This window comes from Andrena cerasifolii, chromosome 1 (assembly GCF_050908995.1).
Source record: "Andrena cerasifolii isolate SP2316 chromosome 1, iyAndCera1_principal, whole genome shotgun sequence".
Lineage (NCBI taxonomy): Eukaryota > Metazoa > Arthropoda > Insecta > Hymenoptera > Andrenidae > Andrena > Andrena cerasifolii.
In genome coordinates, this window is record NC_135118.1 from 20,618,719 (window position 1) to 20,645,302 (window position 26,584).

Below are 26,584 nucleotides of genomic sequence, written 5' to 3' on the forward strand. Positions count from 1 at the left end.
GGGACCTTCGGCGCCAAATTGTTTCCTTGTACCTTCAAATGTTACTTATCGCGTCACCGTAGACATTACGCATGCCGAAGTGGTTCCAGGAAACATGCACTTCGGTCACGACGTGCACGAACATATCCTTCTGAACTTTCCTTATTGAATCACGTTTTTTTCCATTTGTATCGTGGATCTGTTTATAGTCAGTAAGTAGTAATCATATTTCCTGCATTTGGAGACTGGTGCAGATACATTCCGCATATAAATATAGTTGCAAGTAATTTCTCGCGGAAATACAGAATCGGTTGGGTCGATCACGTCGGTTCACGGGGCGCAGTCGTTCCTAATGCAAAACCAATGTTACATTCACATAGCTATCGACATCATAATTAGAAAGTATTGCATTGTTACGACCTAAATTTGTACTTTGATTCAAATGAGTCATGGAAGGGAAACTTGACTGTTACTAAACAGATCACCAAAAAAGGTTTGTATTACTACTTAAGGAGACATGCCTACCTGTAAGGTCTGACAACATATGTATTTTAACTCAAATCGCTAAAAAAATAGGCTACCTTTAGGACTTTTTTGAATAAAGTATATAACTCGCAGTTAAAAAACTTCGTAGCCCTTATTTATTCGTTATTTTAATTTTTTTCATTTTCCTGTAGCGGTTCAATTTTTACGTGGCGCTCAGTGCACTACTACAATAAAAAGAGAGATGTAGGATTGTCTAAAATCGAGAAAGGTATCAGAATTAACCCTCGGTTGCCACACCTACTTTTTCGAACGTCTTTGTCACACTGGGTCGACCCTGCCAATTTTCAATCAGTTGTTATTTAAAAACTACTTGTTAAATTAAGTCTAAAAAATTCTGAGACAAAGTTGGAATATTGTAGAATATATGCCCATCGTTGAAAGTTGACATTTAAAATGTCATCATGCTTGAAAAAATTGAAGCAATAGGAGTTCCGACAAAAAGTTTTTTGCTTAAAAAGTTGCAGGGTCAATTTGACCCAGTGTGACAACCGAGGGTTAAGAAGGCAAAGAAAGCATACGACGATGTTTGATTACACGTTTGAACACAAATATGCTAAATAAGAAGTAAATTTACGCCTGAAAATGTTAATAACGAAAAGCTGTGACCTCTAAAATTTATGATCGAAGACTGATACGGTAGTGTTTCTAATATAATTTCACGTTCTGAATAAAGTTACGCTATGGATGGACCTCAATCCGTAATAATATTATTAAATTTAATAAGTTTTATTCCACGATGAATGCAAAATGTTTTAGTGGAAAACGTATCTATTTTTTCAAACACTCGCCATTATCCTAATTTTCATTTTTAAATGCGAATTGAAGGCCACCCATAGCGCATTTTTATTAAAAACACAAAACAATTTGGTGTTTTGGGTTCAGGCCACTACACCGGACCATAGATTACACGCAGTTGAACAACTCCCGCATCAGGGCCGCCCCGAAACCATTCCGAATTACCGCGTTATTTTTGTATCAAAAAAATGTTTATTCACTTCTTGAAATATACAATAATATAACCTGGAAGTTTTAAAAAAATTGCATGTATAGTTTCCTTACAGAAAATTCCTAAAAAGAAACTTGATTTCTGCAAATTACACCACGGGTCCCCCTTTATGAGACTTGTCGGGTAGTTATTATGGATTAATGTGTCATAAGGCTCGTTACGCTCATTACCATAAATATTTAACTTCAATATGGATACGTGTTTCTTACAAAGAAATAACACTAGGCGGCACTGGCAACAGTACATAAATTGAGCGGCTGGCAATTACCACATGATTAATAGCAACAACTTGTAATTATCGAGGATCGATGTCCTTGATAAATGCGATTCGTGATCGTTCCCGTCCAACATTGTCCCCGGAATATCGAAGTAACGCGAGCTCAATGTCGGCCGCGCTTTCTTACACAGGCTTAATGCATATACAAATGCATTTTTTGCAGAAATTTTAGATTCCATTCATGCGTTTCTTCAGGTCTCAATGCCGCCCACATTTTCGTTCCGATACTGCGCCACGGCGATAATGAAAGATTCCATTCTTTCTGAACTACTAGACCGCGTCGGTATGAAATTAATCTTGACACAGTATTGCGATTAAAAATGCATTTCCTTCTCGCGCGCTCGCCAAGGATAGATGTTGTCCGGCAGCGTTTCACTAAGTCATCACCGATCTATTTCAGTCTTACCTGTACAGATCTCGACTACTTGCCACAGATCCGACAATAAAAATCACAAAATATACAGGCGGATCAGCATTCTCGAAGCTACACTGCCTCTTTAGGGACCACTGAATAATAAAAAAAGGCAAAAGCGAAAGGTACTCCCGCGCCCTCCCCATTACTATCCCGCGATTACAATTTCGTCGAATACTTTTCTCCCACCGGATGAAACGGGATCTGCCGATTTCCCGCAGTATCGGACGAGGGAGTTGGCCACCGGGGACCGAGGGTGGATCCTTAGCAGACGTAATAAAAATGGTGGTATCACGTGTACCGTGGGCAAGAAGGAAGTGGAGGAGGGGCGGGGAACGAGGGGCTGCGGCGCCGCGCAGCCTACCAGGGGTGCGGTGTAAAATGAGAAATGCATGAGAAAGCCAGCGGGCAGGGGACTTACCGTCGTGGGAGTCGTAGAGGTAGATGATTTTCTTCCAGCCGTAGTATCGCACCGTGTCGATGATGGCGCGATGATAATCCGGGCGCATGCTTATGGCGAAATCCAGGAGACCAGAGGACGGTGTCAGTACCTGGACAGAACACGTGCGCACACTCTGTACACTTAGACAAGCACGGGCGGCACACGCGCAGGCACTCGGGGCACTTGGACTTTTAGATTTTATTTCGGCGCAGTCGGTGATTCCCCCGCCGAAATCTTGGAAGAAAGCGCTAAGCAGCGTCGTTCTATACTCGAAGCCTCCGCGAAACGTTACCCGGGGAAATGTAATCGTAAATATTTATGACGCCCCCACGAATGACGGGCCATTCGAAAGCATCTCGCGATACGCGCGATATTGGAGCAACCCCCGTCGCGGCCCCCCAAATAACGTCGCAATCTGAGCAAATTACCGTTCCGTTCTAGTGTACAGACTTCGTTTATTATTCACGATTCCTGGCAGGTACGTACGTTCCTCCGAATTTCTTTTCGACCTTTACACCCAGGTATCTGCGGTATAGGGGGAGTTCCCATAGTGCCGGACGCTTGAGGCTTTTCTCAAGTAAGAAGAAAGAAGTAATATTAAGGGCACATCCCGGTTAAAACATTAAAAATGTTTTTTGCATATTTTCGTCCTACAACTAGGGATTGCAAACCGGTAAATCGGTAAATCGGTTTGAAGTTTTGTTTCACTGGTAACGTAGTAGATGTCGACGGAATTATGCGCTATGTATATGCGCTACATTGCTATACATCCAATTTTTACCGGTGAATCGTCAAATTTTTACCGGTAATTTGATAAATTACGTATTTCTGGATATTTACGGATAGATCGCGAGAAATAGTAGCGCATAATTCCGTCGATATCTACTACGTTATCAGTGAAAAAAAGCTTCAAACCGATTTACCGATTTACCGGTTTGCAATCCCTACCTACAACATCTCGAAGGGGCAGGTAAAATTTTGGCACGAAATTCATGACCGTACAAATTTTACCTGCAGTTGAGGGAGACCAACAATGTGACGGGCTTTAAATAGGTGTTTATTTAAGATCGATTGTGGCGCAGGTACAATAGATAGAAATGTGAGTTTTCTTTTAATTTATTAATACATTTATTGAACTAAAAGAACAATCCACTTTTGTTTTACTCGAATAAACACACAAACGAACGCCTGCTTATTAAATACGTTTTTCTCGAAACAAATTCTCGCGCACTATGGCCACTGTAAAAAATACAATTCATGACCGAATCGAAAAATTCAAACGGGATTGCATTCGTAATTACATTCGCTTTACGCGCTACCCTCTACTGTAATTTTTCATACGCTCAATTTTTTACGGACACTTTTGTGCGAAAAAACACATTCGGGGCCCTATTGTTTAAACATATGGCAATCATTATTTAATTGTTTCTTGACAATGGGAGAGTGTAGTGCGATAACCGCAATGTGTAATTAAGAAATTTCCTTAGTTTTATGAAGCCTTTTTTTTAGAGAACCTTCGAGTGATGGACCATAACTTAGTTATTGCTAAATATTTTTAAATAAAAAAATTACGATGCACGGTACTAAATGCAAACCTTAAAAGGAAAAAAGATTTTTTCAGAAATGTGTTCTAGCTTTTGAGTAAAAAATTTCCAAAGACCACCCTTTTTTCGACCTCCTGACTGAGCATAACCCCTTAAGATGTTTGGTATTAGGTGCTGTCCGGCGTTAAGGGAACTCCCCCTATATCAGTGTCGGGTGATTAGGCGTGTGGGTTCAATTTTAAAGTGTCCCACTGCATTCCACTGGATGTCCGCCCTCAATCCACTATTCACAATTTATATTTTTCATCTGCTCTTCAGTTTCCCCGCAATTTTCATCAAACCTCACATTATCGATCCCCGTTTCTATAAAAGCAAATCCAAAAGTTCAACATCTCACGCTGATCATATCTACACGTGTATAATATTAATGCTCGAGAACGTCGCTGTCGACGATCGTTTCAGAAGAAATATATCTACCGTTGTAGCGCTGCAAGTCTCGTGGAAATTAAAAAAGGTTATCCCTTTAAAAATGTTCAGCCGTGGCAGCTCGTAATTGACCGGGGTTGAAAAAAAAGGGGCCTTCGAATCAGCATTACCACGCGATTAGCATTTAAACGACAGGAACGTTCGTTGCGCGTTTACGTGCGCGTGTGCAGATCGAAGCGCGAGGCGGTATAAAAACGCACAGTTACATCCGAGCGGGATGTACGGGGGCGCCATTCATCCAACACGGACGTACGATATCAGTTTTGCAAGTGGTACCCGCGGCCCGATAAATGCGCGACCGTTGCAATTCGACGGGGCGAATAAATTTTCGGGCGGTCCTATTCATTTCGGAATTCAAATTGTAATATGTTTGTACACACCCCATACATATTTATGTATTTATGGGAGTCTGAGGGCGGGCGGAGGAAGGATGAAGGGGGGCTCGAACTACCATCCGCGCTAATTGTCAACGCAGCCTCCGCGGAGCTATCGATTTCGGCTGGGGTTTTCCCCGTGTACACAGGCGCGCGGCAAAGTAACGAGGGAAACAAGAACGAAAGTAAAACTGGTGTAACTGCTCGCGCCACGCGATACAACTGGTGGGACGCGCAATTCTTTTCGAGTCTGCCGCGTAGAATTAGGATTGCCTGTGATTTTCTTCGAACGGGGGATTAATAAACGTGGCGTGCAATTTGGAAGTAAATTGAACGACTCTTCATTAACTTCTAGGGAAGAGGTAAGTCCATGATTTATATATCGCGGGTATTCGAAATTCGTAATCGGGGGAGCAAATTTTTAAGTTGTTTCGTGACGCTGGAAAGCAAAGAAACGCTGTGGCAAACGTGCTATTCGGATGGAAAGCTGGGAATTATCGGAAATGCGATAAAAATAATCGGCGAAGGCCGATAAGAGATGAAAGGAGATGTATAAGGGTCGAGGTAAAATTAGACGGCGTTCTCCCCCGACGATATTATAAGGTTTTACTTAGTTGCGCGGGAAACCGTGTTATTTACCTTCTCGGGGAACCAGGGCGTCACGAAAGGCATCTGGAACGTGTTGCTGTAAGAATGGAGGGTGTCGAACGAATCCGGACTCACGGCGCCCAGCATGGAAAACACCCCTCTGCTGAATTGATTGCAGACTGCAAGAAACAAACAACGCGAATCGTTAAATAGGTACTTTTTTTTAGAAATCGGTCGTGCGGCGTGTTTTTCTCATTACTATCTATAGAGCTTTATGGTTAGAGTCTACTTTAAAGACTAGAAGCTAAAATTCCTTCCTTATATCGCATATTTTTGGCGAAACAAATATGTTTTTTAAAGCTTATGATGTTAACAAACATTGTGTCAAAGAGCAAGTTTCGGCTTCAATTTATTTTGTAATTAATTGAAAAAATGCTTCATTTTCGACAAAAAGGAGTACCTAAGTGGTACTCTTAAATATCCAATATTCTATAGAATTATTATGATCGCACTAAATAGTCCGCGACTTGGACGAAGTGAATTTCGCGAATATCGTGGTCAAAGACCACCGAGCCGGGACAACATTTCACGTGTAATTTCATTCGCAGCCGCCTGTACTCGCTGCTTTCACAACAGTGTAATATCCATTCAAAGGTGTCAAAGCACAGCTGGGAGTCCAATATCGCTGTTTTTCATTATCGCGTAACGGACAAAAGCGGAGGGAATAATTTCGTCAGGCTTGACGTTACCAATACACCCTCGCATCGACGCGGGTCCGCGGCATTCGCCATAACCGTAATCAAAATTGAAAATGCGAAAGCTCGCGGATTGGGGCGCGACGAGCTGATTACGTAATACTTCAGGAATAACTTGTTTATTATTTTCGAGTGTGGTATAATGAAATGACGACGCTCAGTTCTAGGCTTTGTCACAGAGGCAGATTAATTTTTATATTATTTTTAGATTATTAATCAGCGTGGAGAAAGGCTTGTATTATATATACAAATGTACACGAGACGATCAACCTTTCTCAGTTGAAACTGGTCACTGTCTCAACGACTGCACATATCTAGTAAAGGGGACGTTTCTACTCAACATGGACTTGAGGCGATCAATTTGCTCCGATCGATCCAATCGTCCCTGACTACAAACTGCACGCGTCGAGCAGGGAAAGACTGGAAGCAGCGGGCAAATGCGAGCCCTGTGCCGGCTAAGCACGTCTCGTAAACGTTCCAATAATTCGGAACACTTGGTGGTAGCGGCGTGAACTCGTGCAACGTGAGATCGATACACCTGCGCCAAATGGCGATACTGGGCACGCGATAAAACCGACAGAAAAGTTTCGAACCGGGGGGGAAACGCGAAAAGGAGAAAGCGCGGAAGGAGATACGATATCGGATCGTGCTTCGATTCAAACGTTTGGAAGCGCGCCAACCTGTATACGTGCACGCAGCATGAAAGAGGGCGAGACGGGACGAGAAAAAGGGAGGCACAAGAAACGCGCGGCCACGTGGTAATCGCGGAAAGAGGAGATCGATGGTCCTCCTTGATCAGTCTAATTAGCGAATTTCACTGTATCAGGGAGATAAAAACCTGTTTCTTTTTTAGCGGCTACATTGAAACTCTTGGGTCTCTATATAGTATATAAAGCAAACTTCTATATTTCTGAAAGAGAACATCTGATCATGAAACGGATAATTAGTATCCTTGAAAAGGATAATAAAATTAATCACTGTTCATTTACCGAACGCACTGCAATTTGTTCGTTTAAACGTATAGGCGAGAGGTGCTATAAAAAAGATTACACCTAGTCGCGAAAGGGACAATTTTTTACTTATATTGAAATCGATGATTTTATTATTTTCTGTTATTATTAAGGAGCTTGGTATATACTTTTATTGAAGGCCAATAAAAATACTTCCTATTAATGGACTTGTGTTTTAAATATCTATCATGGTATTATCGGAAATGAACGCTAAATAAAAGTGTTCCTGTTAAAGCACCTCTGCCCTACACTAATGATAAATCAATTCATGAATTCGGATGTCAATTAATGGACCTATGACGAAAGTTACCAGATCGCGTTCTAAGTATTCTTCCACGCTCTATGCATCGAAGTAAAGCCCGTTTTGGAAGCTGAACGCTTCGCAGTCCAATAAAAGACCTACTTAATTCCACAATGAATCGGACTCCGAAGATGGAACATACCAAAGTTCACGATAAGAAAGCACGAAAGTTCGGCGACCAGTGTTTTCGAAGAATAAAACCACTGGCTGGCCTCTCATTACCGCGTTCGGGAAGCCGGTTTCGTGTTTGCATAATTCATGAGGTTCAAACCGGGCTATCGTATAAATCCCACATATTCCAATACCTCTCGTCCCCGCAACATTAAACGAATTTCAGAGGGAGCACGAGAGGGGCGAGCTTCCTAGAACGAAGAGGTAAACAATTGAAAGTGGTAAATCTTTGGTAGCTCACGATTTCACATCCCCGTAGTTAGCACTATAAACCCCCGAATGTTAGACAGCTTATTTCTGAGACTTCTGTCTGCGCTACGGCGATATTATGCGCGACATTTGTACAGCGATATTTTTTTTGAAAGCGCAATTAGCCAGAGGCGCGGGGTGCCAGGATTGTGTTCGGAGGGCGCGCGCTCCTTTATTAACCATTTTCGTTGTTACCGTTATTGCAGCTCGCGTATAATTTCGGCAGAATTACAGGGAGCCTATTTTATTTTAATTATTCTTTTATGCTGGCCTTATATTTGCGCGCGCAGCGTGCAAGGGAAAAGGCAAAGGGACAGAGAAGCGCGGCGGCGGGATGGGCCAGGGAGAAAGGAAGAAAAACTGGCCGACGGCGTAGCGACGCCTTTTATTTTCGCCGTGTACGCGGCCGTTTCCAGCAGAATTCAGAGATCCGCCGCCGCTGTGGCCGGCGTTTATTGCGGCCACCCCCAAGGGTGCATTTATATTCATAAGCATAATGGGGCATCGTGACGTATACGGCCGCGGTATGCTCCACTCTGTCCCTTCGCTCTTTCATCATTATTAATTCCACGGTACCCCGTAGCTTCTCTCAAATTTGCCTAGCCCCCTCCCCCTCGCGCCCACAGCTAGGCCAGCATGAAGATTCTCGGGGCGGTACCAGTTTTTGCGCCTCTTTATTTGCGACTTCACGAAGTACAAGCGTAGTCTCGGTCTACCGGTACTGGGCGGTACTGCGAATTGAAGATTTCTAAAGCGTAGAATCGATACAATTCTATACAATACATAGGATTAGCTTCTATCAAAAGATAAGGTTATAGTACGTTAATGCCTACCGACAAGGCAGTATCTTTTTGGATCCCTTTTCTAAAGGATTAGAAGACCGAAAAATAAGAAATAGGTGCTTTTATTTTGGCCTGTTTGCACGTTTAGGAGGTGAGACCACCCCTCAAAGTTCATAAGAAGAGGTATAAAGGTGACTGAAGACAAGCACGTCATTCATACAGCAACTTATGACGAAAATGAAATTTATATCAAGTTTGATTCAACGCAATGTTAATACTCTTTAAACTGACCCATAGTAGGAACCTCTTCTTATGAACTTTGAGGGGTGGTTTAACCCTGTAAATATGAAAACAGGCCGTTATTAAAAAACACGTGTATCTTATTTTACGGTAGGGAAGAGCGGGGACAAACGTAACGGCGTCATGAAAGTAACACGCCTTCTGCCCCCTTTCACAAACATTTCCAAATCGTTTGTTTTACACAGTTACATGCGTAGAGTGTGTCTTTTATTGTACTGAGTGACCCTGAGCAATAACACGATTCGTATACCTTGGGCAAGCTAAACTTGTTATTTAGATCATTCAGGTAAGTTTCTCCTACTTTTTTTTTGTTAATATTCATAGTTAAACTATAGATATTAAACCAACTATTTTCTAGAGCTTTCTTAGATAATGCGTTTATAAGTTCCTGTATTTGATTTTAACAAGTCTTGTATAGTTTGTATGTTATAACAGTTCTATTCTGAAAAACATGGCTGGGGACAAAAGTAACACGTTACTTGGGCGAGCAAAATAGCATACAAGATAGGAATTCTTCAGATGATAATGATAATATATTTATTTAAATATTTCTTTCTATCGTTTTTTTAGAATAAAAAATCCTTTTTTGTGTTGGAGGAAGTGTTTTTACTTAATTCTCCTGAAAAAATAGTGTTACATTCATCCCCACGGTATGTTACTTTTGTCCTACCCCTGCAGGACAAATGTAACAATGACAGTCACTGCGGAAAACTACCATAACTTTTTAACTACTTATCACTTAAAGCTGAATCTGGGCTCAAATGATAGACCAAGAAACATAGTATCTTAAGACACAATTTTCATTTTTATATCTATAAAAGATAATTGTAGGCTAGGCCAAATGTAAAAAGTGTTAATTTTGCCCCCGCTCTCCCCTACTCTAAAACATATCACAAAACATGACACCTAAAAACTTATCCTTAAGTCAAGAGAAGCCCGGATCTAGAACCGGCTAGACTGATCTAGATTTCTTGTAACCGTTGATCAATTTCACCCGCGTGAACTTTCTCATTCCCAAGAATGGAGGATTCATGAACTGTTCGATTCATTGTTCCGAACAGTCGATTTTCGAACTTTCTGCGTTTCCCAGCGACGCCTTACAGTTCACGCCCACTCGCCTCTCCCTCCACGATCGAGAAGTTCGCGTTATTAGCTTTGCAAGCGTGTTCCAGGTTGTCGCGTGGCCTCGGCTCCTTCGCCGCGGAAGCTTCTAATCGATATGCGATGCCGTGTGTTGCATACAGTGCAGACAGGCTGCATCAAGTACGCGAGAGGGATGCACGATCGGGCCGGTGGCAAATGGCCGTCCCATTATCGGGTTTACATATGTACCCTTTCTGAAAAACATGAGCCGCTTCGAAGAAACCCTTCGACCCCGTCGCTGGATTCCGCGCACGTCTCCAATTCGCGAGGGGGAGGAAGAAGCTGCGAAGTAGATTCTGTAATTCTTTACACTTGCCGCGGCGAATCTAGATTTCACTCCAACACACTAATAGCACTTATGAAGCTGTCTAACGAAATTATAATACGCGTACACGTTCGATGTTAGAATTGAGGATCTTGCACGAAGGGGGGTGCAGCTTCGTCTTTACCAACTTTGAGTAAATTAGAACAGAACTGTTCATCAAATTTTCGCTTCGACTTAATATTATAGAGAGAACAGCTAATTGAAAAATATATTGTTTCGCACAGTAAGTAGTGGTAGTTGTTGAGTTCATAAGATTTTATTTCTATTTCTGGCGACAAATATTCTATAATAAAAATATTAATATCGATATTTCTATTTTTATTTATTTGCAATAAATCACTCATTTGTTACCGGATTTGCATCAAACGTGCAGCAACTTAGGTAGCAGAGGAATGGAATTCTCGAACAAACTTGCCACTCTAGCTTTTCCTCCTCCACTGTCTACTATTCTCGCACGTTTTACGCGATTTTAGTACGAAGCAGTCTGTTACCCACACAACGGTGCACTAAAATCGATGAACATGTGTTTCCTTAGACCATGAAATATACGTTCCGAAGTTGCGCAAAGTATGCAGAGGTGTTTCGGGATAACGTAGGCGGCAGATGGCCACGGCATTATCGACCTCGCGTATTGATTCCCAAACCGAACAAGTTAACGTCTATTATTATACACAATATGCTCACTTGCCGCCTTCGGACAGACTAATGATGTCGGCGAAGTTTCTAACGTCTACACAGGAGCGTTGCATTCGTGCGGATGACAACCACACCGCCAGCTAACCGCACGATTCACAGCCTTTGCTCCAAGATGCAGCGCATCCTTTGGCTAAGTGACATCGACAAATGGGGGCGTTCTATCGACGCGCAACAAAAGACAATCATCGGCCATTCGAGCTTCTTTGAACACGCAAGTTCGTATTCAACAGCTGCGAGCACGCTCAATTGTACGTTTCATCAGTCTATTTTCCCTGACAGAAGAGTATTATCAGTGAACTTCTCGAGTGTTCAAAAGTTCATCGAGCTCAAGTCTTAAAACGTGACCTAAAATCTTCTTCGTCTACTTCTTCTTTAACGTCGACACTCCTACAAAAAAGGAATTCAAGATTTATGAAACTTGCTCCGCAGTAATTTCAGTTTCTTCTCCCCGCAGGTAATATGATTAACGTTAACGTTGTGATAATCATTGCCGCAGTTTCGTCACACTGTTTGCAATAGTTGCAAACGAAGTCCCGTTTTTCCTCGACATTATTCCGTCTCCCTCGAGGGATTTGCGAAGTTAGCATAACTCGCGGAGTCTATCAACGCGGGAGGCTGCACTGTCGTTCGTTGCGGGGGAAATTCTTCAGGAATACACGAATGTCGCGGGCGGAATTATTTTTTTGCTGGAGGAGTTTCAAGTGGCCGGTATAATGTAACCGAACTACCCGCGAGGCTCCGAGTGGCACGGTACGAGGTCGCCGAAGGAAGCACGATGATGCCTTCTCTTGATGCCACTCGGCAGAAGCCACGATTTCCACTTCATGGAGGATGCTAATGAGCTTGATCACGAGCGCGACGCATACGTATAATGAGTTCGAGGAAACAGTGCCAGTTACTTTTGAACATTCGAAATATGTTTGGATGTAAAGCAGATTATAATACTTTTCTGTATAAAAAGTGACCTAGAAATAGTATTGGAGATTCGATAGTAGTTTAACAGGCAATTCTTATAGCTTATTCATTCATCAAAATTCTTCTTCGTGGTCATTTGAGTAGCAGTTGACGAAACTTGAATTGAAGAATCAAAGAAATGTGATTAAAGTAGTACGCAATTTTCAAATTTTCAGTTCTAGTCAAGAAGGCTTCAGATCAAGGAAATTAAACTACATCACTTAAATTAATAAATTTGACCACCCCCACTTTAGGGAATAAACTAAATTTTAGAAAGTCTAGGAATCCGCTTACCCTCCAGAAATCGGAGTCCATATTTTCAAATTTTTAATTTTATTATTAATTTTTAATCCATGCTTACAATTAGAGTGCATTTTATATTGTATTAAAACACCCAGAAAAATTATATATTTGTATTAAATCTATTCAATATTCTTTTTTAGTTATAATGAAGGATCTTACTATTACTGGTTTCTGGGAAGATGGATCAATAAGTGAGGTATTATTTCCATCAGGTAAATATGGTGCCAGCCGTTCATCTTCTTTTCATTAGATACGTGTAAGTCTGGTGGCTTCCCTTACAAACTATTTAGTAACGTAATAGTTCACTGATAATTCTAATCAGTATCTAATGTATCTCACAGATCTGATGATTTTTAAAACGATTAAGGGGTCATGCCTACCTATGAAGTCTTAAAATCCGATGCCTGATCGTGACTTTCTTAATTTCGTTGCGTAGTTTTTATTTTACAGATGCAAAATGATGAAGAATAAGAGCGATTCTATGGGGAAGGTCGATAGTTTTGCTATGTACAGCAATATACATCTAAAATACTAACAAAATTTGGTAGAATTTTTTATTTCAGATGAACCATGTCGAAGCTACAGTGATTATCGCAAGGTGCTTCAAAAAACGCTACCGGGGGATACCTCATAATTCCTTTATTTATTTATATATTGCATTGCAAAAAATGCTACAAGAACTGTAAAATATATACTTTCGAATATACAATCGTTTATTTAAAAAAGTCTTCAAGGTTTCCAAAAAATAAAATCCCGAAAATACATGTGTTCTCAGACCTCACGGGTAGGCATGACCCCTTAATATATTCATATCCCCAAATCATAGTTGAAAACAAGGCTGAAGCACACTCTACCAAGATACCAGTTTCACCTCAACAAACTACTATGACAGCAATTTCGTATTTTTCTTACATCGTGGACGACAGTCGAAACCGTAATATACTACGAAGTATAGACACGTACCTAGAAATGTCCCCCCGTATTATATTTAGCCACCAGACAACAAGTAATTTCAACTATGGTTCACGGGCCATTTAAGTTGCTAACTCGTCCTATCACGCATGTTCCTACCTGTCCTTTAACAGTCATCCCGCTCGTGTACGTGTGTATCTAAGGGAATGCAGCATGCTGCATACACAGGTCTACACGCCACCCTTATCAGAATTATCAGGCCGCTGTTTCGTGGGCTCTCCCGTGCCCCTCCCACCCTTATCCAGCGAAGTTGCAGCGCACAATAGAGAAAGTTTCCTCGATTTACCGATTATCTCGGGCTGAACCAAGTTACTACTCGGCTCCAGGCCGCGATTTCTAGAATTCGCCGATGAACGGGAATGTACGCGACCCAAAGTGAATATCATCTTAACGTAATCGCGCGGCGTATTATGGTCTCGAAGCACCGAACATGGGATGGTAAAACGCAGTCCCGAGGACTCCCCAGAGACATGGTTTTCGGTTAAAGAATGTAGTAGCGTGTAATGGTGTTAGGGTTAGCTATCTCAGATCGGACCATCAGGAATAAATTTCACTTTTATACGCTTCGATAGTCGCTCGATTAAAGAAATTACATGAATTATGCGTTCCTACGATTGAGCAAAGATTCGCAGCCGCGGATTGAAGCTTAAAGTGAAACCAGAAGTTAACTTCTTTTATCTTCCTGCTTCAGTGCGAACTTTATCGAAGCGAATTAACTCCTCCTAATACCTCTAAGAAGACACCTAATCCGCATCTTTGTCAAGCACAGATTAAAGCCTTCCACGGGCTGGCAATATTTATCTCCGCGAGGATATTGCCGCGGAAAAAATCAAGACCGACCACGGCTTCATTTCCGTGGGTCCCTTGGACTTTTCATTTCGACGGTGGTGGAAGTCAGTGCAGGAAGCTGCCATTATTCTTTGCCGACGATATGTGGGACGAGAGACGCGTAATAACGCCGCGGAATTTCCCGAGGACCGGACGGTCCTTCTGGCGGACCCTGCGGTCCCTTCCTGCCTTCTGGCTAGTTTCCTCCTGAGACTCTGGCAAGGTGAAACTCTCCCCCTTTCTCCTTTATCTTCTTCGTGGCCCGAGAATGCCCAGCTAACCGTGATGGAACGCGAGCTGAATCGTATTGCGTCAAAATTCAGGGGAATTCATGGTCACGGGAAACGCGCGGTCTCCTGCTGTTTTTGCTCAATATTTCAGTTTATGCCAGTGAAAGAGTGAATGTCAAAAGTATTACAGTGTACGTAATAGTTATAGCACGGACGGAAGTGCCTGGCAAACTGTGCGCTACTGACTTTTCTAATCACTGTCTTTAATAAACTGAAAAACTTTAAACACGCGTAAGCTCGAGGAAATAGACTTTAGCTAAACCTTAAGGGGTCATGCCCAGTCAAGGGGCCGAAAAAGGGTGGGCTTTGGAAATTTTTTACTCAAAAGCTATAACACATTTCTGAAAAAATCTTTTTTCCTTTTAAGGATTGCATCTAGTACCATGCATCGTATTTTTTTTATTTAAAAATATATATCAATAACTGAGTTATTGTCTATCAATTGAAGGTTCTCTAAAAAAGAAGGCTTCTGCGGTTACCCCTGCTGCTCGAAAGTCGATCATCTAAAATAAAAAATTCAAAAGAATTTACTTGTTATATTATATTATCTAGTATTTGAACGAAGGATTTTTTTATCCGATGCTTAGTTTTCTTTTAATTGACGAAAATCAGGCAAGATTTATGATAAAAATTGAAACTTTTACTTGAAACATCAGCCATTTTTTCCCAAATCAATATTTCGAAAAAAAACCTTCGTTCGAATACTAGAGAATACAATATAATAAGTAAATTCTTTTGAATTTTTTATTTTAGATGATCGACTTTCGAGCAGCAGTGGTCACCGCAGAAGCCTTTTTTATAGAGAACCTTCGAGTGATAGACAATAACTTAGTTATTGCTAAATATTTTTAAATAAAAAAATTACGATGCACAGTACTAGATGCAATCCTTAAAAGGAAAAAATATTTTTTGAGAAATGTGTTATAGCTTTTGAGTAAAAAATTTCCAAATACCACCCTTCTTTCGGCCTCCTCACTGAGCATGACCCCTTAAACGACTGAAACTGTACTATCATCACAGCTCCACTACAAACACGCAGAAAAAATATATTTTTCAGCAGCTTTTATCGCCGTCCGATGGACGATCTTACAGTTTATATAGCAGCTTCATCATAAACCCTGGCCTAACGGATTAAAATACTTTGTTCGAAGCAAATATTGGATCTCGCTTCTGAATGGCACGAGATACTAATCCCGTGTCACTATCTTGATAATGTCTGTCTTGATGTTTGATTAATCTCACTTACCTAATTAATTAGTAGCTGGAATAGTATATTTGAAAATGAATGTCGCGTGAAATTATCATATTTCGCGAGGAATCCCGTTAAGCATCTCTAAAAGATGAAGATTTTCGATCGAGCAGAAGGGTGGCCTGCTGGAAAAACACGTCCCTTCGCAAACCAGGTGCTCCACATCTTCCTTTTCGTCCTTTCGCCATCGGAAAGCTGTCAGGCGCAGGCAGTTTCTTATCCCGGCGAGTGATCTTCCATAAAACAAGTCAGAAAAGGGGGATGTCCGCCGCCCTTTCCTTCCCCTCCATCGCTACGAGCTGCCGAGGAATCCGATGGTTTTTTTTCCCCGTGGCTTCTTGGTTTCGTGTTTGTTAAAAATGATCGCGACACAACGAAACCGACGAAACTTGCCGCGTTCACCCGTGATCCCGCTTTTTTCGCCGGGCTAACTTTTCCGATCAAAGTGCAGATAGAGCGTCGGGGAGGAAGAAAATCTCGCGGCGCCGTGATCTCGTGGGGAAACAAGCTGGATATATCAAAAAGGGAGAACGTTCAGACAAGCAATCTTGCGTTCCATTTTCCCCTGAAGCTTGCCGGGCATCGTTGGACGTTGAAGCTCGCAAGAAACATAAATACCACTCGTTACGTACATATGTACATATCTACGTATATATGTGGGACTATTTCCATATTCATGATCCCGGGGTGTCTCCAAGGAGCTACTTTTCAAAATTTAATATTGCGGGGAAGAAACTGAACGAATGAGATTATTCGGTCAGAATTTGAATCTGAATTCCGCTATGAATATTCTAAACGCAATTGCGCTTCAAGTATGCCGTTCCTTCATCTTTCTTTCCCCTTTCTTCGAGTTCCTCCTCGCCTACAGAGACCAGGGTGGCGGTCGCCGACTTTTCCGCGCACTCACCGGGCTGGTGGTCAACGGACATTAACTCCATGGCAAACGACAGAAGCTTTCGTTGCGTTATCATGTAATTGAAATGGCGACGGCCCCATTAACAGACACCAACCACGGCCCGGTTGTGGAACCGTAATTCCTATAATTATTCCCGACGCTGCATCGAGTCACTTTATTAAATGTGCACCGGCCATAGAGATCTAATCCCATTACTGTTATTTTTATTATCATTTCCCATTATATTCTGTTTTCCTCTCCCCTGCAATAGCAGTCGCTCGCCTTTTCTGCCGCGTTACTTCCCAGCGATTCTGGTATAATAACGTCTACTCAAATGCTTTCCCCTCCGCCGGGTCGAAGCAGTGGAAACGATTTTTTGGATTTCGGCTCTCTGAACCCCCTCGCGACTAAATCTAATTTCTCGTGGAACTGTGGCATTAGAGCGTACACTTTTATCGCGTAATTTTATCGCGGGGGACCAGCTTGCGAAATCCCTGAGAATAACTCGCTGGGAACCGGAGATTCCACAAAATACAGTTTAAAGTCCGGCGAGATAGTGGGCAAATATTCTGCATGGATATATTACTCGTCTTCTGCATGACGGAAACATCTGAAAACCTTCAGCTGTTTGCTTGAAATTCTGGAAAAGAATTTGGTCGAGAAACACGGATGTCTCCTTTTATAATTCTGTCGCGGTTCATCGTGTTGGAGATTGTTTTTACTTGATACCTATTTATGTTCTAGAGGTAGAAGGAAGGGGGTTAAAAGGTGCACGTTCATATTCAAATTGTTTCTAGGGTTCTGGTGGTGGTGCACTATGCGGTGGTAGTAGTATTACTTCATCAAAAGATAAATTCCGAACTGAAAATATTAAAAGTGTCGAGTACACGCTTGAGCGAGGAACTCGCAGCGAAAACCGACGTCAACGTCGTCTAAACAGGTGCTTCAACTCAAAATGTTTGTTCTCCGAGTATCACGAATACTCTGCGCAGTTTGATAAAGTTAAATTTATTACGGGTTTGCGCAACAATATCACAACATCGTGGATCCTACTTTCCCTAGAATTAACCACGCAATACGCTTGTAATGTTTTAAAACAGAAAAAAAATAAGAAACATTTTTAACGACCGTAAATGTGTTTTCTGAATTTCTTCTTATCTTATTTTTAAGCACCTTCTTGTTAAGCTCGGCGTGGTATGTAGATTTTAGAAACACGCACCGAGCTCCTCTCATAAACGCTTATTAAGTGAAGCTTTGCATCTGGCTGTAAATGGTAGAATCTTTTAATTTTTTCGTAACGATGTTTTAAGGAGAAAATAGTGAGTAGTTTGGGATACTTCGATCTTCATTGGAATTTACACGAAATTACCCCATAACAATGTATTCTTGGGCAGTCTATTATATACATTGCACAAGGAGTTTCACTTTATGGGTACTAGGCACTCTAGGCAATCGTTTTCTGTCGAAAATGAAGCATTTCTTTTTCAGTTAATTACAAAGAAATAAATTGAAGCTCAGACTTGTTCTTTGACACAATGTTTATTAACATCATGAGCTTTAAAAAACAGGTTTGTTTCACCAGCAATATGCATTATGGATGACGTTACAGATGAATCATACGAGCGGCACGCTTCATTTTGCAGCCGCGTCAATGTAACGTTGTGTGCCAGTAGTACATATATGTATATGGAAAGATATTTAAAATATATGCATATTTTGCGGCAGTATTTTCGTATGACGCAACTGCAAAACAACGCAGGCCGCTCGTGTGCACCGGGGCTAAAGAGGCTTTTTAAAAATATTTCTTTTGTTTTCCAGCTATTTTGACGAAACGAAACGAAATTCAGCGGCCTGCTTGTATATTCTACTTCAGAATACCTCCGGTTCTGCGCTGAACCTATAAAATAAGCAAAAGTATGAAAATTACAGCTACGAAATATGTAGCGATTTTTCAAAAAAGTCCGCTTTTCGTTAGTCAACGTAGAGGTTTTAGTTTTGTTTTCATGAAGAATAAGAGTTTTTATTAACTTCAATTTTGGTTCAGGCCGAAACTACACGTTTTGTGAACATACTCGAGTTTGATTTGAATCGATTGAAACCTCCGTTTTGGAGTTATCGCTGCAAAACAAAAGAAACTTCTTTTTATCTATAATACATATTTTTGGCGAAACGCACATATATTTTTTAAAGCTTATGATGTTAATAAGCGACAAAGGACAAGTCTCAGCTGCAATTTATGTCTTTGTAATTAATTGTAAATTTTTGTAAAAATGAAGAAATGCTTCGTTTCCGACAAAATCGACTGTCTAACAAGGGAACATCCCGATGCCGGAAATTCAAAAAATTCTGAACCGTTGTGAATATGTAGGGAATTTCCTCCTGATTACGACGCAATTTTTGTTTGCTGCCCAAATTCTCTCTAATGGGGTGTAATTGACTCCCGAAAATTCGGTTATTTTCCAATTTTGCGTGATAACTCGGAAGCTGTTAAACAATTTTTTTACCAAATGATAGATCTAATTAAAAGAAGTAACTTCTGTCTTGAAACTTTTTTTCTATCTCTTACAGTTCACGAGTTATAATTCAAAATCGGAAAATAGCCGAATTTCCTTAATTTCACCCTCTTCCAGTGAATTTGGGCAGCAAACAAAAATTGCGTTCTAATCAGGAGGAAATCTCCTACATACTGACAAAGGTTCAGAATTTTTTGAATTTTCGGGTTCGGGATCTTCCCTTGTAAGTATCACCCTTAATCAAGTCCTAAAGAACAACCATTAAACCTACGCAGGCAAATCGATCTACTTGATAAAATTCACCCTACCTCTCACAGTACACATAGTCATGGGATTTCGAAGTTAGAAGCCAGTCAACTAGCTAATTAGACCAAGTCAAAGTCAAGCAACCTAAATCAATCTAACGATAAGTGAACTCCAGTCTCATGGTCAATATCATTAGCCGTCAACAGAAGTAAAATCTCCACAAGTTTAGAACATTTCAGAGTTTCTACCATAAACCATACCCAAAAGTACGACTGCGAATTGTTGCAAATATAAAGCTAGAAATTTAAAATTTAATATCTCTCGCCGCCATTTCGAGGGGTCTCGAGACACCTGTGCCAAAACACATTTGCGGTAAAAACAGAAGCGATTTAAGTGTTCGTGTCTACCCGTATAGAAGCGCCGCTTTTCACACCTTTCCCCAGAAAATACAACTATCGTCCCGCGTAAACAGCTGCCACACACGAGCGGCGAAAAAATCTCGGAAAGATTAATTACCCTGGGAACGCGAGGCGGAAGATCGTACGTGTCGTCGTTTGCCCCAGACAAACGACTCGGTCCCACGTATTCGGAGATCCTATCGGTAACGATAAAACCGCCCGTTCCCCCGCGCCATTCTATTTGTTAGGCCGACCGCCCCTGCGCGGATACCCTTTTTCCCCAGGTCTTCCTACCCGTCCTACCCTTCCGCCATTAGTCCCTCTTTCTCGCCACCGGTGTGTCTTGTGATTTTTCGCCCTGCTTCCGCTCCGCGAGCCCCCTATTCTGTGGCCCTTTCGAGGAAGCCCGACGTTCGACTTCCTGCAGCATCCGGGGGACACGATTGAATTTGTAAGTTCACTCGTGCGAGGAGCGCTGCCTCTGATCGCGCACGTACATGCAGAAACGGCGACGCTGGGCAAACCGAGCGGGTCGTTTGGCCCGTGGCATTTGCTAGTATATCGTCGGCGCTCTTCAACTAAACGAACGAAGGAAGGCCATGTTGCGCGTTACGGGTGAAGAAACCGCCATTGTTCCTTACATGTGCGCGAGTACTTTATTTACATTACTCTGTTTAGGGCCTGGGGGTGTAATGTAATTGTACTGCTGGATGCAAGAACGGCCTCGGGACACTCAGGCCCTTTCTGCATAAAGCGCGTAATTAGATCCCTGACTGTTTTCTACGCATGCCATCTATATTTCATTGCAGCGTCTTTAAAATTTGCAGAGCTATGGTAAATTTTGAAAATCGGTGTTGAGCAACGAGCTGACTCGTATATAAGCCGAATGTACATCAACTAGCGCTGGGAGTATTCAAATAATTTAATATTTGAATATTTTACAAGTATTCGAATGCTGCGAATAAAGTTCGAATATTTCAGTGTTTGAATGTTAGTATTCGAATACTATTCGAATACCGAAAAATTCGACAAATAGTCCCAGCCCTAACATCAACCTGAACATGAAACGATTTATGACTATTTTTAAGACTATATTTCTTTCAAATTATGCAAATAGTAAATAAATAATAAAAATTACTTTTTTTCTATGTTTCTCCATTTTATGCAAGAAGGGCCTGGAAGGGCTTAAAATTAATTTCATTGATTAATTGATTGCATACTTCTGATTGTAATAATACAACTACAAAGGAGAGATATCAAATTTATAAATATTATAGACAGTTTTACAACAACTTCACTGTGTAAAAAAATATCTAACTTCGTAATGTTAACACGTACATTTTAAACTGACTTTTGGAATTGCAGCCCTTCCTGCATTCAGCAGTACAATTTTTAATGGATCACTGAGCAGATAGAAGTAAATAGAATGTCTGGAATAAAGTTGGCCGATGTGTCTGACTATTGCTAGATGTTTCTACTTGCCCGCCACTGTTTCTGAGTACATACTGACCGTGGTTTGGTTTAAATTTTTAAATAACACGAGGAGATACTTAGCTACTCTGCATTTGCTTCCCACCTTCCTCAATGAACCTCTCCATTTCACCCCTATTATCCTCTCACCCTTTCTCTCTATTAGCCCTTTCACTGTCCTCCCGTCTTTCTGTGTACTCGTGTTCCGATGTCCCTCTACATTCCTGCTATCCACAGCCTCTTTATTGTTCCCTTCTCCCCTATCCTACCTACCTGCTCTGTACACCCTCTTATCCTCCACCTCTTCCGATTCAACCTCTCCTTCTTCACCCACCTTCCTTCCTCCTCTCCCGTCTTCTACTATCCGCACCGCTCCCTCCTTAACTTTGACACGTCTCAAAGAATCTGACCGTGCGAGGGTGCAGCTCAATCAGTCGCGTAGCTCCAGACATCAAAGCAGCCAAAATTCAGCGCTTGGTCGTGGTCCAGTGTCCTCCAAAAGCCCCATGCCGTCCACCAGTCCGCGTTTAAATGCGAAATCAATTTGTTTCACTTCCGATCGGGATCCAGCCAGCTCGCCTACCACTTCGGCCACCTAACCGCGCGCACATCTCCATAGGTGGTACGTTGACCTGTCTCCGAGCGCGCATCCTGGCCCTTCCATATTTATCACCCGCGTGACGGCCCTCGTCGCACTCCGTTTCCGCTTCCGATAGCTGCTAATGCATGTCCGTCGTATCGTTCTGCCTACCTGCATATCCCGATCCCTTCCGTTCCCCCTCGTCGCAGGTTAAAAAGCCCTCGTACGCGCGTTTAAACGGAATTACTTTATCCTCCGATCCCGGCGACGGAATATCCGAGCTACGGAGCGGGAGACAGCCTTGATAAGGAAAGCCCTTTCACCCGCTGGCAAGTGTTGCGCGTGTGCTTTTCACGGGGACGCGTGCACCGTGATCGATATTTCGTTCGAAACGCGACGGCCCGGGGACGAAGTCTACGCGCGGCACGGGGTTGGGGTGGCTGAATCGCAGCGATCGATCAAATCTTGACTTTGCCGCCACTCCTCATTTCGCCTTTTCCTGATACCGGTACAGAGAGAGTTCCCTTTAATTCGCCCCTGTGAAATATTTCTCTGTCGCCTTTGTGGGTAGGCACAGTGAACGCACCGGGAGCCAACTTTTCGAAAGCCAACGCAGCAGAAGCATGGGGTCCTTATTCCTGCACGTGTCGACGACAGAGATGTGGTCGTTAATGATGCCATTTATTTTGTACGTACAAAAATCGAATCAGACCTGATCCATTTCCATTTCAAAGGGCAACCTACGAAGCTCAACCTCAGCAGAATTTTTATGGTCGTCGCAGGCTTCGCTCTCTTCCACAGGAATACAGTTCTTGGGAATGTAACTCTCCTAGAATTCTCGATGACCGCGGACTAAGGGAAATAGAATCGAGAGGTGCCGAGAAACTGTTGAATTATTGCCGTACGATCGTCGCGGCCGATACCGAGGAGGGTGGAGGCGAAATTTTCGCCATCCTTCGACATACGTAGATCCCTTATAAGACCGTTATCGGGATCGTTAGACCATCGAGCCTGGTAGCGATTTCGATGTATGTACTTGGGTGCCGTGTCCTAGTCTCCATCGCGTTGGATATCCGGTCGCGAATCCGGGTCTAGCGGACATCCCCTTTCGTGACCTGTCGCAGGATTTGCCGCCCCAATAAAAGGATTAACGGGACGAGGGTTAATCCTATTGGGAGGACCGCTCTCACACCCTCCGCGTACGTACCCTCCTTCTCTTTCCCTCGCCCCCTATCACCTTCACACGCGCGCTCTTTCTCTGTCACCAACCCTTATGTGTACCCTTTCTCGCCCCCTCTCCCCAGCTACCCATCTCTCGCTAGTTCCTTTCTCTTTCGCGGCTTCTTTCCTCGTCCCCGGCTGGCCCTCCTCTCTATATTGCTGATTAGCAGCGACCCTCCCACGTACCAGTGACCTTAACGCTGATAACGGACGATTATTTTCGCCCCCCGGATTAGCCGGGTCTCTTATTCAATATATTCGCGCTGGCCCGATCACGAGGATCGTTTCCACTCTCAGCCGATCACAAAAATTCTTCACGTTATGCTAAATCGTTTCTGTAATACAGTTTACTCTGTCCTTTTCACTTTGTACATACTCTGTTCCGTCCCTAAATGTGGAATCCTATTTTTGGGGCTAAACACATAGCAAAATTTGGGATTTTTTTTAAAGAAACTAGCGATTCGATTTATGTGGAATTTGGACTATGGTTTTATGCATCTTTGAAGAAGCTGCAGGTTTTTTATTATTCGTTTTTAATAATAAATATAAGAGTTATGCATGGTCGACACATAGAATTTGATGAACCAGAATACCGATAAGTTATATACTTTTTTGATACATAAGAAAATTGGGGAATCTTGATAGCAATAATTAAGATTTGATTTGAAAGCTCACCACTCTCCTCAATAATTTTCTTTTTATTCTGGTCCATCAAATTGAAGCTACATATGTGTAGAGTAAAACGTCGTTTCATTTTTCTGTTTTAGATTACCTGGAAGATAAATATCGTGCACATCAACGGGCGACAAACTTTGCGCGACGCGATGGTCGATAATGCATAACTCCCATACTTAATATTAAAAATTAATAAAAAAAACTGCAACTTCTTCAAATCTGCATAAATATCCAAATTTTAGATGAATCGAATCACTAGTCTCTGAAACAAAAATTCCCCAATTTTACTATATTTTTGGTCCCAAAAATCGGATTGCCCCTAAAGAAGCAGTCTTTAAAGATTCAACTACTTGATATTGCAAATCCTGTTTAATGCGATTTCACGGTGTCCGTGCGGCGCGCACATAAACGGGGCACGCGTGCCAATCGATTCGTTTAACACTGCAATCGCGACCGGAACTATCGTTTACACAATGCGGGTGGAACAAAAAGGCGGCGAACAAAACGCCGATGTGTATGATAGATAATTTAACGAAAAAGAAAGAAGCAGAGGGGGGAAAAAAACGAACGGAGAAACAAAGCAAAGAAATTATATGGGCGTGGGTGAAATATGGCCCGCTAGTCGTGCCAATTTGGCCGGCGAATGAACTTCGGTGAATTATAAAACGTAAATTTCGCCGCTGTTTCGCGTAGAGACGAAATCGATAAAATCCCGACTAGCTATCCAGCAACGATTACGAATAAACGAAATATTGAAGCACGAAACAGTGGCGCGGCGCGGGGCTCGGAACGGAGGACGTAAATTCTCGTAGCCAGGATTTGTTCTGTTAAATTTCCGGATTATTATTATCGGTGAATATTCGGGATTATGGTTGTTCGCATCGATCGCGCTTCACATTATGTTTACAACTGCTTTGATCCAGAGATTTGTTACGCTGCGGAACACGACCGGTAGTTTCAATTAATTCCCCCTTAATGGGTGTAACGTAGAGTTAATTCGAATGGAACATCTGTCGTCTTGGCCAAACATAATTTCGCTGCTACCAGATCGAGTGGAAAGCCCGAGTAAAAATTTCACGAGGAATCATGGCTGTGCGCAGCCGTCTGGGACAATTACTCAAATATTTAATAAAACCCCGTTCCTCTTTCATATCCATCTCCCCACTTCGGTCTTTAGGTTTTCGTTGGTGAAAGTCGAGGGACTCTGGTCTCTCGCGCGCACATTCTGGCGAGGTCTAATTTTTCTATAAGAGCGGCTGATTTTATTTCGCTCGATTTCGAATGCTAGCGTTTTTGGGGAACACTGAATAAAGGGGAAGTATATGATGCAAGTCCGGTATAAATGATCCCAAGTTGCGGTGGGAAATTATTTCATAGTGACGTTAGAACCAGATGGATAATTAATCCTGAGATTAGTTTACGATTCCAGCGAAAATTTCAGTGCTGTATCTTCGCAGCGACCCTTTAATTTAGTTACCAGTGTTGTGTAATAAGAACGAAGAAGCAATCGATCTTCGGTTACCATTTCGGTCGCGTCTGTCTGAATTTATTTGCCTGTCAGTGTATTTATTTATCTCTGCTACCCTACATTTCCCTCGAAACGTTCTGTTTTCGTCCCTCCCCCGGTCTACTCCTTCTTCGACGCCCTCGAAATCTCTTTCCGCTCCAGATATTTCAAGGAGAGGCCGTGAGAAGCTGAAGCGAGACAGAGGACGGGGAGAGGCGGATGGAAAAGCACCGAGCGGTGGGCACGGGGGTTGTAGGTGGTTGCTGAATTACGAGTTATCGTGGAGAGAACACGAATAGGGTAGAAACGGTAGCGTAGCAATAATCCAATGTTCGGGATGTACGAGTGCGCTCCATGCACATAATATACACGTGCGTTCGTTTGCCAAGTGTAAGAAGATTATAATTCATGTGCAAGTAAAACGAACGACTTCAACAGCGTGTACATGCACATTGGGAATTTCGTTACCGACTTCGTGCCTGTCCGTCGTTGATGCTTCAAGCTTCTTGCAAGCTGGGTAATTGTGGGAGAGATGCTGCACTGGGAGAGGCGCCGCACCTTCGGTATTTCAGGTTTATCGGTAATAAAGTACAACACTGGCGATTTTACTTGCTTTAGGCTGTTCGTTTAGGTTAGATTAATAAGCGAGAACGTGTTTCCATTATTACTTTGAAAGATTTCGCTATTTCTCGAGGTAAGCGTACCGCACTTTGCCTCAATATTTACAAATTTGCCTCGATAGTTAAAAATTCATAGTTTTTCGTGATATAACTTTTGTAGTACGTTAAAGGAACTCTGTGGAATATTTCTCGGCCAGAATAGGTCATATTCGAAATAGCACTTGGAAATACGAAAGTGCGGCGTCTCTTCCGGGCATTTGGGATAGATGCCGCACTTTTATGCGCACTGTATCGGAAGGTACCTAAGTCGACTAAATGATGCTTTTAATGTTAAAAATACAAAAAAAAGTGTCTCAAAATAGACACCGCGATATCTCCAGGCAAGTTATTTATTTTTTAATGACAACTCTGATAATCCAAACATATTTGTGGGCTTTTTACTCTTTTTCACATTTTATTTTTATTTTATGTGTAATG

The 26,584-nt window shown here is 42.2% G+C and overlaps 2 protein-coding genes across 5 annotated transcripts in view; one reads left to right on the forward strand and one right to left on the reverse strand.

Moving 5' to 3' along the window:
- LOC143378348 (uncharacterized) overlaps window positions 1-26,584 on the forward strand; it is a 305,064-nt gene that overhangs the window by 252,598 nt on the left and 25,882 nt on the right. The window lies entirely within an intron of this gene.
- Glurib (Glutamate receptor IB) overlaps window positions 1-26,584 on the reverse strand; it is a 279,382-nt gene that overhangs the window by 90,852 nt on the left and 161,946 nt on the right. For all 4 annotated transcript variants that reach the window (XM_076829906.1, XM_076829912.1, XM_076829903.1 and 1 more), the window contains exons 3-4: window positions 5,706-5,833; window positions 2,642-2,771 (exon numbers count right to left, since the gene is read on the reverse strand). In XM_076829906.1, the coding sequence (XP_076686021.1) occupies window positions 2,642-2,771; window positions 5,706-5,833 (258 nt within the window). The remainder of the gene's footprint in view (window positions 1-2,641; window positions 2,772-5,705; window positions 5,834-26,584) is intronic.